The sequence below is a fragment of the Drosophila biarmipes genome, chromosome 3L, assembly GCF_025231255.1.
Source record: "Drosophila biarmipes strain raj3 chromosome 3L, RU_DBia_V1.1, whole genome shotgun sequence".
In the NCBI taxonomy this organism is placed as follows: domain Eukaryota; kingdom Metazoa; phylum Arthropoda; class Insecta; order Diptera; family Drosophilidae; genus Drosophila; species Drosophila biarmipes.
Window position 1 is genome coordinate 17,898,118 of NC_066613.1, and position 14,859 is coordinate 17,912,976.

Below are 14,859 nucleotides of genomic sequence, written 5' to 3' on the forward strand. Positions count from 1 at the left end.
TTGTTCCCACCCGTAGAACTTCCTGGGAGAACCTTCTGCAACTGCTGAACCAGCGCGAGCAGAAACTTCATGCTGCTGGCGAAATCCACCGCTTCCATCGGGACGTGGCAGAGGCTCTATTCCGCATCCAGGACAAGAATGCCGCCCTTTCCCAAGAACTGGGCAGAGATTTGAACTCCGCTTTGGCCTTGCTGCGCAAGCACGAGGGCTTCGAGAACGATCTAGTGGCCCTGGAGGCACAACTCCAGGTCCTCGTGGAGGATTCTGTGCGCCTGCAAGCCAAGTATCCTTCGAACGCAGCTGCAATTGCCCAACAACAGGATAAGGTGGTGGCCGCCTGGAATGACCTGAAGGAACGTTCCACCGCTCGCGGAGATCGCCTGGCTGCCAGCTCGGACCTGCAGACCTTCCTCACCGATGTCAGGGATATAGTGTCCTGGTCATCCAATCTGCGTGCTGCCCTCCAGGCGGAGGAGCACGTGAGCGATGCTGCCGGAGCCACAGCACTGAAGATTCAACACGATGCCATTTATGGAGAGATCGAGGCCAGGGAGGATAAGTTCCGATACCTGAACGAACTGAGTGATTCCATGGTTCAGACTGGACACTATGCCGCCGCCGATGTGGAGGAGAAGTGTGCCGCCATGTTAGATGAGCGCCAGAAGCTACATGCAGCCTGGAACAAGAAGAAGATCATGCTGGAGCAGAAGATCGATCTGTTCTGCTTCCTGCGCGATGCCAAGCAGATTGACAATCTGTCCAGCTCCCAGCAGGCGGCCCTGAGCAGCTCCGACTTTGGCCAGACGGTGGAGGATGTGCAGAACAAGATAAGGAAGCACGACGAGTTCGAGCGTTTGATACAAACGCAGGAGGAGAAGGTGGCCCTGCTCCAGGAGCACGGTCGCAAGCTGATCGAGCAGCGTCACTACGACAGCGCTAACATTCAGACCATCCTCCAGGGAGTCCTCGCCCGCCGCCAAAAGGTCAAGGATCTGTGTGCTGTGCGTCGCTACAAGCTGGAGGATGCCCTGCTCTACGCCAAATTCGTAAGAGATTGCGCCGAGGCAGAATCATGGATCAATGAGAAGCAGAAGAAGCTGGAGGCCGATGCCGCCAGCTATGCGGAGGTGACCAACCTGGACGAGAAAATCAAGAAGCTGCAAAAGCACCAGGCCTTCCAGGCCGAGGTGGCCGCTAACCAGGGACGCATTCAGGAGATTCAGGATACCGGCGTAATTCTTCTCAGCAAACAGCACGAATCCTCGCCGGAGATCAAGCTGGCCATCGAAAGAGTACTCCAAGCCTGGCAGGGATTACTGGCGGAGCTGGAGCAGCGTGGTCGCGGTCTGGAGGAGGCCCAGGACAGCCTGGAGTTCAACAGCCAGCTGGACAAGATCGAGGCCTGGATTCGCGACAAGGAGATGATGGTGCAGGCCAGTGACACGGGTCGCGACTTGGAGCACTGCAATGCTCTGATGAGGAAACTGGATGATGTTGACTCCGATATGAGGGTGGACGATCAGCGGGTGAAGCACATCAATCAGCTGGCCGACAAGCTCATCAACCAGGCCCAAGTCCCAGCGGACACCCAGAGTGTGGACAAGAGACGAAAGGACTTCAACTACAACTGGCGACAGCTGCAAGGAGCACTCAATGCCTACCGTGCCTTGCTGGGCGGTGCCAACGAGATCCATGTCTTCAATCGCGATGTGGATGACACGGCGGAGAGAATAGCTGAGAAGTCTCTGGCCATGAGCTCCACCGATACAGGACGAGATCTGGCCGCCGTGGAGGCCCTTATCCGCAGGGAAGAGGCTCTAGAGAGGGACATGTCCGCCGTTAAGCTAAAGATTGATCAGCACGAAACTGCAGCGGATTTCCTGATCAAAAAGTATCCGGAACGTGGCGCCCAGCATATCGAGAGGAAACTGGAGGAGCTGCACAAGTCCTGGGGCAACCTGCAGGCCCTGTCCGTCAAGAGGCAGAGCATTCTGAACGAAGCCTATTTGGCTCACAAGTTTGTGTCCGATGTAAAGGAACTGGAACTGTGGGTCAACGATATGATCAAGAAGATGAACAACACCCAGGCGCCATCCACGATCAACGACTGCGAGACCCAGTTGGAATTGCACCAGGAACGCAAGGTGGAGATCGAGGGCAGGGAGGAGGCCTTCGCTGGATTGAAGCAGCAAGGTGATCAGCTCTCCACCAGACCGCAACAGCAGCAACCGGAAAATGTGCGCAGATATCTGCTTGTCCTGGAGGAACTTCATCAAACCCTGAACGACGCCTGGAGCGAGAGGGCCAGGGATCTCACGGAAGCCCATCAGCTGCAGCTGTTCAAGGCCCAAGTGGAGCAAGTGGAGATCTGGTTGGCCAACAAGGAGGCCTTCCTCAACAACGACGATCTGGGTGACTCCTACACAGCTGTGGAAAGACTTCTGAAGAAGCACGATGAGTTTGAGAAGCTGCTTCATGCCGACCACGTGGACACCCTGCAGAAGTTCGCCAATAGCATACTGGAGGGAGAGCCCAAGGATGCGGATTTGATCCGCGAGAAACTGGCCTACATCCTGAGGAGGAAGCAGAAACTGCTGGATCTGTCGGAGGAGAGAAAGCAACGGCTGACACAGTCTCTCCAACTGCAGGAGTTCCTGCGCAGTCTCTACGAGATCGATCGCTGGCTGGTGCAGAAGCTCCAGGTGGCCCTGGATGAGAACTACCGGGAACCAAGCAATCTGCAGAGCAAGATCCAAAAGCACGCTGCCTTCGATGCCGAGTTGTTGAGCAACTCTCCTCGCGTCCAGTCTGTTATCCATGAGGGTGAGCGCCTCATCCGTGGCGAGCACTTTGCCAAGGACGAGATTGCCCAACAGGTGCAGCTGCTCGAAGGAGATTGGCTCAAGCTGAAGGCAGCTTCCCAGACCAAGAAGGATAAGCTCCAGCAGGCCTACGATGCTCTGGCCTTCAACCGCAGTTTGGATGAGTTCAACAACTGGATGGACGAGGTGGAGCTGCAGTTGAGCAGCGAAGATTATGGCAAGGATTTGGCCGCTGTCAGTAACTTGCTGAAGAAGCACGAACGTCTGGAGGCGGATGTGGCCCACCATGGCGAACTGGCCGAGCAGCTAAAGCAGAAGGATGAGCAGTTCTTCCAGGCGGATCACTTCCTGCGCCACGAAATCCACGAGAGAGCCACTGTCAGCATTCGCAGATACAATACCCTCCACGAACCCTTGGGCATTCGTAGGGAGAACCTAGAGGATTCTCTGAGCTTGCAGCAATTCTTGAGGGACGCCGAGGATGAACTCCAATGGCTGGCGGAGAAGCAGCTGGTGGCTGGATCCCAGGATCTGGGCACCAGTCTCCTGTCAGTTCAAGGCCTCCAAAAGAAGCACAACTCTCTGGAGGCGGAGCTCACCTCGCAGGAACCTTTGATTCAGGCCCTTCTCCAAAGGGGTCAGCAGATGATCCGCGACAATCACTTTGCCAGCGAGCAGTTGCAATACAAGTCGGAGTTGCTCCAGAAACAGCTGGTCCAGTTGAGGGATCTGGCTGCCATTCGGCGCCTGCGTCTTCTGGACGCCGTGGAGAGCCAGCTCTTCTATGTGGAGGCCAACGAGGCAGATGCCTGGATGCGGGAGAAGCGTCCCGTTTTGGCCAGCAGCGATTACGGCCGGGATGAGGTCTCCGTTCAGGGTCACCAGAAGAAACTGGAAGTCCTGCAGAGGGAACTCACGGCCTTCAAGCCATCGATCGAGAAGGTGGCCAAGTTGGCCACTGGCTTAATTGAGAGGAATCACTTTGATAGCGCTAACATTGCCGAGAAGAATGGCGAAGTGGGTCAGCAATACGAGGATCTGCTTCGTTTGGCCAAGGAACGGGAGTTGAGGCTTGGCGAGTGCAAGAAGCTGTTTGAGTACCTGCGCGAAACGGAGGAGTTGCACGAGTGGGTGGGCGACCAGATGGCCGTTACCGCCAGTGAGGATTACGGCGAGGATGTGGAGCACGTGGAACAGCTCATCCTGGCCTTTGAATCCTTCGTTTCCAACTTGAATGCCAACGAGGCGAGGGTTGAGGCTTGCCTGGAACGGGGCGATCGCCTCATCCAGGAAAACAACCCATACAGGAGCTCCATTAAGGCGAAGCGAGACGAGACCAAGCAGTTGTGGGAGGAGCTCAAGGATCTGGTGCACGCTCGCCAGGATGCCCTGGCTGGAGCTAAGCAGGTGCACGTCTACGATCGCGTGGCCGATGAGACCATACAGCTGATCAACGAGAAGGATGCCTCGCTCATTTCCGAGGATTATGGTCAGGATTTGGAGAGCATTCAGGCCTTGGGCAGGAAGCACCAGGTGTTCGAGTCCGAACTGGTTGGCATCCAGGGCCAGGTTGACTCCGTCCTTGCAGAGGCTGTTAAACTGGGCGAGATCTACCCTGATGCCAAGGAACACATTGAAGTCAAACGGGATGAGACAGTGGAGGCCTGGACGGATCTGAAAGAGAAGACTGCAGCCAGAAAGAATAAGCTCAGCCAAGCGGAGCAGCTGCAGTCCTACTTCGATGAGTACCGTGATCTGATTGCCTGGATCAACGAGATGCTGGCCAAGATCACGGCCCCCGAGTTGGCCACCAGTGTGGCGGGAGCCGAGCTCCTCTTGGCCAGTACTAAGGATCACGACACTGAGATCCGTGCCAGGGACGAGACCTTTGCCAAGTTCGCCGCTAATGGTCAGCAGTTGATTAAGGAGAAGCACTTCTTGGCCCACGAAGTGGAGGACAAGATCAAGGTCCTGCAAGCGCGCCACGAACTCCTGAAGCATACTCTCCGCAAGCGTCGCGAGATCTACGAACTCAACCTGGACACCCAGCTGTTCTTGAAGGACGCCGAGATTCTGGAGCAATGGATCAGCAGTCGCGAGCCTCAGCTCAAGGACGCCAAACTGGGAGATTCCATACCCCAGGTGGAGGATCTCCTGCGCCGTCACGAGGACTTTGAAAAGACTGTGGCCGCCCAAGAGGAGAAGTTCCAGGCCATCAAGCGGATAACGCTGCTGGAGCAGCTCTTCCGTCACCAGCTGGAGCAGGAGAAGATCAGCAAGCTGCAGGAGAAGGAACGTCTGGAGAAAGAACGCCTGGAGCAGCTGAAGCAGAGAGAGCTCCAACGCCTAGCGGATGAGAGGAGACGAGCGGAAAAGCAGCACGAGCATCGCCAGAACGCGGCGTCGCAGGAGAAGACCCCGATCTTCTCCTCGCCCATGGTCACTCCGGCCCAGACAAGTGGGTCACAGTCGCCGGCCTTGGGTCAGGTCCAGTTGAGGCCTCCATTCGGGGATGAGAACGAGCACTTGGCGCTCCAGAAGAGCAGCTCCAGCGGAATGTTTGGTGACCGATTGCGTCGCGGATCCGCCGATGCCAATGTGAAGCGGGCGGAAAGCATGAAGGTGCAGCCCAAGCAGGCCAAGCGCACGCCATCGTTCACCACCAGGAGGCGCGCCCAGTCCTTTAGGAAGAACCAGAAGGGCGAGGGATTCGACCTGCCGCCCGTTGAGATTCAGGGCAGTCTGGAGCGCAAGCATGGCTTGCAATCCGGCGGCAAGAAGGCTCCAGTGCGCTCGTGGAAGCAGTTCCACACTGTGCTCTGTGGCCAGTTGGTGTGCTTCTTCAAGGACGAGAACGACTTCCTGCAACAGAAGACAGCCACTGCCCCAGTTAACATCCTGGGTGCCAAGTGCGAGCGGGCGGAGGACTACACCAAGAAGAAGTACGTCTTCCGGCTAAAACTGCCCGACGGATCGGAGTTCCTCTTCGAGGCTCCCTCGCTGGACATCCTGAACGACTGGGTCCGCAAGATATCCTTCCACGCTAGTCTGCCGCCGAACATGCAGCTGCTCAGCTACGACGAGTCCATAAAGGTAAGATGGGATATGGCCTACAAAAGATAAAAATTAATACTTTATTTTATGTGTCCTTGTAGCAACAGTCGAGCAGTTCGCCGGACATCAAGGTGACCAGCAGCGTGGAGTCGCCAGTCAGCTCACGCAACTCCTCGCCCGATTCCCAGCGCCGCACCAGTGGAGGCCAAGTCTTGGACGGCACTGCCACGCCCCAAATGGCCTTCCTGCAGCGACAGATGCAGCAGCAGCAGCAGCAACAACAGCAGCAATCCCAGCCCAGTTCGCCCAGTTCACCCACCGCCGGATTCGACCAGAAGCCACCGATCCCGCCCAGAGGAGCGCCACCAGTGGCCAGCCATCGCCAGAGCCAGGAGAATCTAGTTGTGATGCGCAATCGCCAAAGTTCCAGTAATGGTAGGGACCATTCAAAATGAAAATGTATTTCTATGATTAACTTATCACCTGGTAATTACCTACAGACCTGCAACAATCCGCCACATTGCCCGCCGGCTTGACCGGAGTCCAGCAGAATGGAAGCAGCAAGGATGACAACGCGGTGCTGGCACGCAACAGCGAGGCCAGACAATCGGGTGAGTCCTTAGAACTGGGTAGTTGCCATATCCCCTAGCCATTTGTGTCTCTGTCCATACACCACCTACATATTATTCCACTCACATTGTACAAATTGTCCTCCAACAACGTGCCAACAATGCCGTGTGTATTAGATAATCCGCCGCCATTGCCAACGACGATGCCACCGGTGGGTGGCCAGCATCAGCATCCCCAGCATTCCCATTCCCATCAGAGTCAGCATCAGGCGCAGGTTCAGCAGAGGATTAACGCCTTCAATGCGGCGGCGAGTCAGCAGCATCAGCCGGATTACTATAACAATAACAGCCCGGCGAGGCAGCAGCAGCAGAGGATTCCCTCGGGCCGGATCGACTCCACGAGGAAGTTCATCGAGATGGAGGCGCACAGCAGTAACGGAGGCACTAGCAGCAACAGCAGTCCCAAGAGGAGCAACGTCAACTACTCGAGCAGCGGGGCCAGCAGCAATGGCAACGGTAATGTGAAGCTAGGAGGCGGAAACTCCTCAACGACCACGATCACCACCTCAACCACCACACACCAAGTGACCTCGAGCAGTCGCACGGTGTGGCATCTAACCTCATCGCCCACCTCATCGACCAAGTCATCATCAACCGGGGGCTCCGGCGAGCCTAGCCATGCCATCAGTAATCCAAGCTATATGGGTCTGCATCTGAATAACAATAACGATACAATCGGAATCGGACTCGGTGGTTAGACGAACCTCATTAATCCTAATCCTAACAATCTGTATATTATTATCGGTTCCTAGTCTTAGTGCACGTTGCTACGGTTGCGGCTGATCCTATATCTATTTCTCTCTTTATTCTGAATGCATGCCTTTTGTGGAATAGCTTCCTCGACCTTCAAGCCGGTGAAGATAACCCGCCGGTCCTATCTGCGCACGAGTTTGCAAAGTATTTCTATGGGTTTTTATGAACTATATGCCTATTTCCCCGACCTAACTATCTGTAACTCGAATAAGGCGTCGATTTATGGGACTTCTAATATTTGTAAAATGTTAAAAAATTTCCAATTTAAGATTTAAATTTGCAAATGTTCCTTCGAGTTATAGAGTTTTGACTGCATATTTAGTTTTAAGTTCTCTTCTTATATTTCATATTTATGTAATATACATACAATAATTAGGCTAAGACAATATCTTTTTGCCTGTCCAACCTCTTAATCTCACTTTACCTTACACTCCCTACACTCTTCATTGGCATGTTGTTTTGATAACCTAAAGATTTCCAACCACTAACCCTGTTACTATATCCCACCAGGTTGGGGAACCTCCCGCTTCGAGAGCAACCGCCCCGTGTCCCTGCAGCCCGACTCCATCAGCTTCTCGCGCGTCTCCGCGGAGAGCTCCAGCGAAAGTGAGGCCCAGTCCATCTCCTCCGTGTCCGGGGTGAAGGGCAGCAAGGGGACCAAGGAGGAGCGCCGCAGCGGCATGTTCCGCATCTTCGGGCGCAAGGGCGACAAGGAGAAGGAGAAGGACAAGGACAAGCGCCGGTCGAGTCAAGTCCCGCCACAGTGAGACCCCTACTACATTCAACTTCCCGACAATTTGGAGGAGCAGCCACCGCCGTATCAACAACCAGATCAACCAGGCCGAATTGTTTTTGTATTTTTTATAAACACCATAATTACTTTATTTGTATTCGCCGTGGGCAAACAAATTTAAAAAACAAAATCAACCACTAAACAAAACAAGAAATGGAAAAGTTGAGAAATTTAACGTGTCTACTTAAAGCTAAAGCGACAAATGAAAGTATAACAAAATATTATATATATATAAAGTCAATGTTTTAATTGCATTATAAAATGTATTTGTAAGTTTGTTCGTTGTATGATTAAATTTAATTTTCGTAAAACAAAAACCTTAAACAATAAATACTATACATATTGTGAAAACAAGGCAAAGGTGTATAATTTCAAATGTAACTCAAATTGGTAATTGGTTGGTAAGTTATTGCTTGGAAAATATATGATTGATTATTTTTTTTATTCATAATTTTGTAGTAATTCACTTAGAACGGTTAAAACATGTTGCGCAGCATGTTGCGAAACGGTTAGAACCGCTTCTCTCTCCACGTCTCTCCCGCAACACTGAAAGTTTTTACAATTACACGTGTAATTTACATCCACTTTTCGGGGATTTATATTCACGTGTAATTTACATGGACTTACTTACGAGCCAAAGTAAATTGCCAACTTAAAAACAAAACCAAATAAAAACAATAACTGTTAAGAACATTTGAAAATAAAATATTATATATTTTATAAATGAGCCTCAAAGTATGCTAAGAAAAAGTGGGCATGAATAGCTAGACAAAAATCGTCACTAAATATATCTGAATATAATGGATTGATTTGTTTTTTTAAGGGCGTTCAATTTGTACATAATTTAAATAACAAAGTTATAAAAATATTTTTTTTTTTAAATAATTGATTGCTAAAAATTAATTGTGAGTTCGTAATCTGGCTTTTGTTTACGGGGTACATTTTCAATATATTCTACGAAATTAATTTTGCAATATGTAGCCCCTTATCAATTTCTTGTTTCTTTTGTTTCAACTTGGGTTTTTTCATCAAATTAAAGATTAACCAGGGAATTTCACATGCAATTACGAAACCTCTTCTGACCCTTTGCATTCTTATCATGTGCAACACGGCATTGAACAATTTTCTTAACAGGTGAGCAACTTAATTCTCAAGAAGTCTAAAGCAACCTTTTATTAAAACAGCTTTTTTAATATGAAAATTTGCCCAATAATATAAGAAATAACAGCACCCCTTGTTAATTAAAGAATAATTAAAAAAGGATAAAAAGATTTCGCTAGTTTTGTTAAATTACTAAGCTCTTCTGCTTGGACCCGGAATCCCGACCTCTAGAATCTAGTTCTGACCAAATTGAGATACACATTGTCTCTGTGCGTTTTCACGGGGACTTTTCAAGATTGATTCAATTAATCAGCGCCTCTGACTCTTTGCACTCGTATTGCTATGCTTTCCTCGTCGCTTATTTAGACTGGGGTTTAACCCAAGTCCCTTGTTATCTGGGGCAACCAGATGAACTTGGTATTCAATGCGTAGGGCGCATCTCATAGTGAACAAAGTTTGTTGTGCAAATGCTGATGAGGCTCTCAGCAATAAATCGTATCTGGATACGTTTGAAAGTGTTATCTCTATAAGAAGCGTATAGGTGGATTCCCTGAGGAACGCTTTCAGAAGTGACTGCACATGTCTCACCACGAGATTATCCATTTCGTGAAAACCGAGCACGCTTCGGGAGGAGACGAGTGTTCGGCACTGAGATGCGCTATATAAGCTCCTCTGTGATTCTTCCCAGCCACAAGTCGCTGACATCTCAACAAGGAACCATCCACCAAGTGCTCTCTGAGAACTTCATCTTCCAACATGATGCAAATCAAGTACTTGTTCGCCCTCTTCGCTGTCCTGATGCTGGTGGTCCTGGGAGCCAACCAGGCCGAAGCCGACTGCCTTTCCGGAAAGTACAAGGGTCCTTGCGCCGTCTGGGACAATGAGACTTGCAGGCGAGTTTGCAAGGAGGAAGGACGCGTCAGTGGACACTGCAGCCCCAGTCTGAAGTGCTGGTGCGAAGGATGTTGAGACGCCAATTCCTGAAAATTCTATATACTTTATAATCTGAAAAGCGCTACAAATGACTAATATCCAATAAAAAATAATGTACATTATAAAGATATTTTTGAAATCTCTCAGAAACGGCAGTTATAAAAAAGAGTACTTTTGATATTTTCTATTTTAATAAGTAATGTCCTCACTTTTAAGAAAATTGGGTTTCAGATACGAACCCAACCTTAGTTGAACATTTCGTGGCAAACACATCCCGGACCTGCATATGCCTTTGATTGTTGTCGAGGTCAGGCGTATTTTTCTCGTCAATAGTTACACGGATAAAATAAGCTCATTAAGTGAACCAAGTTCGAAGAAGTCGTCCATTACTATTGTTTAAAGAGAATCACCTGTTTCCGGCAGGTGAGTGGATAAACTAAGTTAACAATTACCTAAAGTCGGTAGTCATTAAAAGATTTGCAAATAAATAGTAACAAAAATGTTAGGTATGCACCTACTAAGGAATAAAAACACTTATCTGTGAGGAAGACAGCTTTCAAATTGCCCAAACCCTTTTCCAACCTTAGGTTTACGATGACACCGCAATAAAGTACACCGTGTTATTATATTTGTAATCAGCTCGAGTTTTTATTTGCCATCAGTCTTTCTACGGGTCTCTCTCCGGCTTTCTTCTGAACACGTAAAGGGTTTCCAACTCCGTCCGGGTTCCCAAGCGTGGGGTTCCGATCCTGCAAGGAAACAGAGCAAACTCCCTAGGTCTGTCCGGGAATGTGTTTGGGTGTTTGTCGGCGGTCTGAGCTGAAGATGTGGCAGTCTCTGAGTGGAAACGATGGGGAATGGTGACCATCTGGTGGGTCAAACAGTTCGGATTGCTACGGTTCGGAATGCTAAGGGGCCGCAGGGTCTGCGGCCAAAATGTAGGCGGATGTGTGTCTGTTACTGGGATATCTTAATGGTCTTCTGTCGGCAAGACATGTAAGTGTTAAAAATGATTGCATTAGTTTAATACTACGTATAAGGAAGCGGGCATCGGATCGAAACGACGGACCCTCGACCTTGAAGTTTGGTAGCAGTGACTATTACTATCACAGTCCCCATTGGGAGCTGGGCTCCATTGGGGTCTTTGAAAGTCTTTCTGGGGCAAACTAGCTGGAACCCCTTCGATTTTCAGCTTGCTTTTGTTGTGTCCAACTCTCGTTTTTGGAACTTTAGGGGGTTGTGGGTGGAGAATGGGGGCTTTGTGGGGTTCGGCACACACGATACACACATCACTGTTTGATCACTGCTCTCATGTTAACTTAAGTTCGTTCATGGTATTGTTGTTGGTTGTGGTTGTTGTTGTTGGGCGTCTCTTTAAGGTCTCTTTCTCTCGCTCTTTAGGTTTTCGCTTTTGGTTTTGGGTAAATAAAGTTCACATTTTCTCTCTTTCATTTTGTATTTTCTTCTTGTGGTTTAAAATATTTAATTAGCATTAAGATCTCTGCTGTTTTGAAATTTGCTTAAGTCGTAAGTTTGTTTAAATCTTAGTGTGGGTGGTGGGGGGTGTTTGGTGAGCGGGACAGAGAGAAAGGGGGGACAGAGAGTTGTATCGACTCTAGACGATAGCCGCTTTTCGTAGGTCTAGGATTGGTTTCGGTTTTATCATATCAACTTTTCGCTTACACCGTAACGCATTCAATATTTATCTTTGAATTTTCACACGCGAGAGGATTAGGATTACACTTTCCGATTCTAGCGAGGCCAGGAGCCCGATCTCGATGCGGCCTAGCGCCTGTTGTCCCGATAGCTTCGCTGGCCGCCGCCACCGCCACGCTCGCGAAACGGTCGCGAATCCCGCGAAGATCCACCGCTGCGATTCCCGTACTCTCGCCGACGAGCGCCCGCGGAGCCGTTGTTGCCGTCTCGATTCCGATAGCCACCGGGTCCACCCATCCCGCCGCCGGATCCGCCGCCTCCTCCGACTCCCATGCTTCCGCCAGCAGCCGCCTGGGCTGCAGCTGCCCCGCCAGCTCCATTGCTACCCCCATTGGCTGCTCCGCCGTACACGGGAAAGCCTGGCGGTGGCACTGTGGGCAGGCCAGCGTTTTTCCAGGCGGCAAACTCCTCGTAGCTCGGCGCCTTATCGAAGCCCGGTGGCGGTGGTCGCTGTGGAGGCGGATAATCCGGCAGTGGTGGTGCACCCGGTCCATCGTAGTACCGCACCGGCGGCGGCAGCTGCTCGTACATGGCAGCTGCTCCCGGTGGCAGGGCACCCGCTGCTCCGGCCCCAGCTCCTGGCATCGGCAGCTGGGCGAAGGGAGGAACGAAGGGCAACGGCGGCAGTTGGCCGTGCATGTTGCGCATGTAGTCCGCCACATAGGCTTCAGCAGCTGCTGCGGAGGACATGTAGCGCTCCCACGACGGCATGGCCATGTCGCCGGGACCACCGGGTGGTGCTCCTGCTCCACTGCCCATCTGGCGGTAGGGAGAGCCGCTTCTCTTAAAGCCACCGCCCGGTGGCAGGCCCATGCCATGATGGTGACGGTACGGGCGATGGTGTGGTGGTCCGTGGTAGCTCCTCTTGTGACGCATCGGACCCAGCTGGTCGTGACTGGCACCCCTGCCTCCGCCGCGGCCTCCTCCGCCGCCGTGGCCACGCGAGGAGAGACTTCTGGGCGGCTTGTAGATCACATGGATGCCCTTCTCCCGCATTACTCGAGCCGTCTCCTTGGATTTCTTGAGTATCGGCGTGAGTTCGATTTGCTCGTCCTCCGGGAAGAGACGGCACAGTTCGCCGCCGATCTTGGGCTCAATCTCCTGGCCGTCGCGACCGATCTTCACCGGCTTGCCCTCGTTCCAGGTGTTGTGCAGATGCAGGGTGGCGTTGAAGGACAGCTCTTTGCGGCAGATCCAGTCAAGCTCGATGACGCCGCCCAGTGCCTTGGGCGAAATACTGGGCGGCAGTACCCAGGCCACCTGGGGAATGTCTCGCCGGGAGGGAGCCGCCATTCGGGCAAAGCCTGCAAATTTACCTGTGGGGAAAGCCAGATTGCAATAATGCTTGTGTTGGACTTGAGTGTGTTTCTATATCTAACGAGTATTAACATAAACTGTAGTACACATTTCTAAAGATTAGAGATTAAAGACATAACTATTTAACAAACATATATATTGAAATGAGAAACATAAAATATGAAATAAACAGACTTCCTCACCAAAGAGAGCTAGCTTCACCCAAAACCACTAGGCAACCCAAACTGTAACCTACCACTCTCGTTCACCGAGAAGATGAGCAGCACATTTCTGGCCTCCTTGAAGGCCTGGTTAAGATTGGCGTCGTTCTGCGGCAGCGTGGCCCACACGCTCTTGGTCTTGGACAGCTGGACGTTGTCGCTGTTGTTGGACTTGATGAGGAAGAAGCGCGTGTCCCGGAACAGATAGTTCAGCTTGGTCATGTAGTCGTAGCCCTTCTGTGCATGTGACTGCGGACCAACGCCGCCCGAATCCTTTTCCGGCGTGGAGCTCTTGGAATTGGGCTTACCACGGCCATTGCCGCCACCATTGCCCCCGTTCCTCTTGTGCTGGGTGCCCGAATCCGAGTCGGAGGACTCGCTGTCGGACTCGAGAGCTGGAAGAGCTGGTTTCTCGTCCTCGGCCTCGCTAGCATCGCTCTTGTGGCCACCCGAATCGTTCACATTGGTGGCTTTCTTGGTGCGCGACTTCTTCGCCGCCGGCTGGCGCTCTTCGGCAGGCGGAGATTTGGCCTTAACTTTTTCAGAGGACTCAGAGGAAGAGGTTTTCTTCGACTCGCTGCCCGTGCGCTTCTTCTTCTTGCCACCGTTCAGATCCTCGGGCGTGGGCTCCCGTTTGCCCTTGTTCTTGGAGGAGGAGGACTTTGAGGACTTGGCAGCCACCGTGGGCTGGGGGCTTTCCTTGTTCAGCTTCTTGGTCTTCCGCTTGCTGCTGCCCACCAGCGAGGATGTGGCAGTGCTCACCGAGCTGATACTGGGCTCCGAGTCCGAGGAGTCGCCGCCGTTCGACTCCGACGCCTCGCTCCGTGTGTTGAACTCGAAGTCCTGCAGCTCCTCGGCAATGTCCGCCTCGTTCTCGTCCAGGCCCAGGTGCACTGCGTCCAAGTCCGCCATCTCGCGCATCGGCAGCGTTTGTTTACCTGCTCCGCAATCGGTAATCGCAAATCGCCAATCGGAAATCGGAGTGCCGCAGATGAATGGAGCACCCACGCACACAGACGCACATACACAAAGCAAGAAAAATATAGAGAAAAAACGCCGATCGATCGGCAAGGTGAGATGCGGTCGCCAAAGCCCGGCCAAATCAACACTCACTGGCTGATCTCGGCATTAATTGGGTGGACACCGGTTTAGCGCCACTTCCTATCCACTTTCCACCGCAATAGTTCGGGTTTGGAACGCGAAATCACACAAACTTTACAAGGTTTTACACACAAATTCTGCGTCAGCGGCGACGAATTGTCGATGGCGTCAGAAGAGTGCGACTATATGTTCTGCAAGCGGCATATCGCGGTGTTATCGATAGGCAGATTCAGATGAGCGGCAGCTAGGAAGTAGCTAGATGTAGCTAGGTCTTGGTAGCCAGTAATTTGTCTTTATCGTTTAATGATATGTTTGGTCTTAATATTTATTAATTAATAATAAAATAATACAAATTATTACACGTGGCTTACTTAAAGTAAATTTATTACGCAAATTTAAAAATAGCCAGATTTAACTACCAAGCATCCCAGTGCCCGGCA

At 51.3% G+C, this 14,859-nt stretch overlaps 3 protein-coding genes across 6 annotated transcripts in view; 2 read left to right on the plus strand and 1 right to left on the minus strand.

Annotated features, from left to right (window-relative positions):
* Positions 1–8,405, plus strand: part of LOC108034820 (spectrin beta chain, non-erythrocytic 5) — a 32,994-nt gene extending 24,589 nt beyond the window's left edge. The window contains exons 12-16 of one of the 4 annotated variants that reach the window (XM_017109901.3): positions 17–5,915; positions 5,978–6,311; positions 6,377–6,487; positions 6,623–7,198; positions 7,769–8,405. In XM_017109901.3, the coding sequence (XP_016965390.1) occupies positions 17–5,915; positions 5,978–6,311; positions 6,377–6,487; positions 6,623–7,198; positions 7,769–8,025 (7,177 nt within the window). In that variant the 3' untranslated portion in view covers positions 8,026–8,405. The remainder of the gene's footprint in view (positions 1–16; positions 5,916–5,977; positions 6,312–6,376; positions 6,488–6,622; positions 7,199–7,768) is intronic. The other 3 variants (XM_050886623.1, XM_050886624.1, XM_050886625.1) reach the window with 3 other exon arrangements.
* A 1,425-nt stretch (positions 8,406–9,830) lies between these two features.
* LOC108034555 (drosomycin) lies at positions 9,831–10,211 on the plus strand. The gene has a single exon (XM_017109483.3). It carries the CDS (start codon positions 9,909–9,911, stop codon positions 10,119–10,121), a length of 213 nt encoding a protein of 70 aa, XP_016964972.1. The 5' UTR covers positions 9,831–9,908; the 3' UTR covers positions 10,122–10,211.
* Positions 10,212–10,699: 488 nt separating this feature from the next.
* On the minus strand, positions 10,700–14,586 carry LOC108035413 (YTH domain-containing protein 1). The gene is made up of 3 exons (XM_017111035.3): positions 14,432–14,586; positions 13,354–14,256; positions 10,700–13,117 (listed from the first exon to the last, which is right to left on the minus strand). The coding sequence occupies exons 1-3, from the start codon at positions 14,445–14,447 to the stop codon at positions 11,871–11,873; spliced, it is 2,166 nt and encodes a 721-aa protein (XP_016966524.1). The 5' UTR covers positions 14,448–14,586; the 3' UTR covers positions 10,700–11,870.
* Positions 14,587–14,859: the final 273 nt, after the last annotated feature.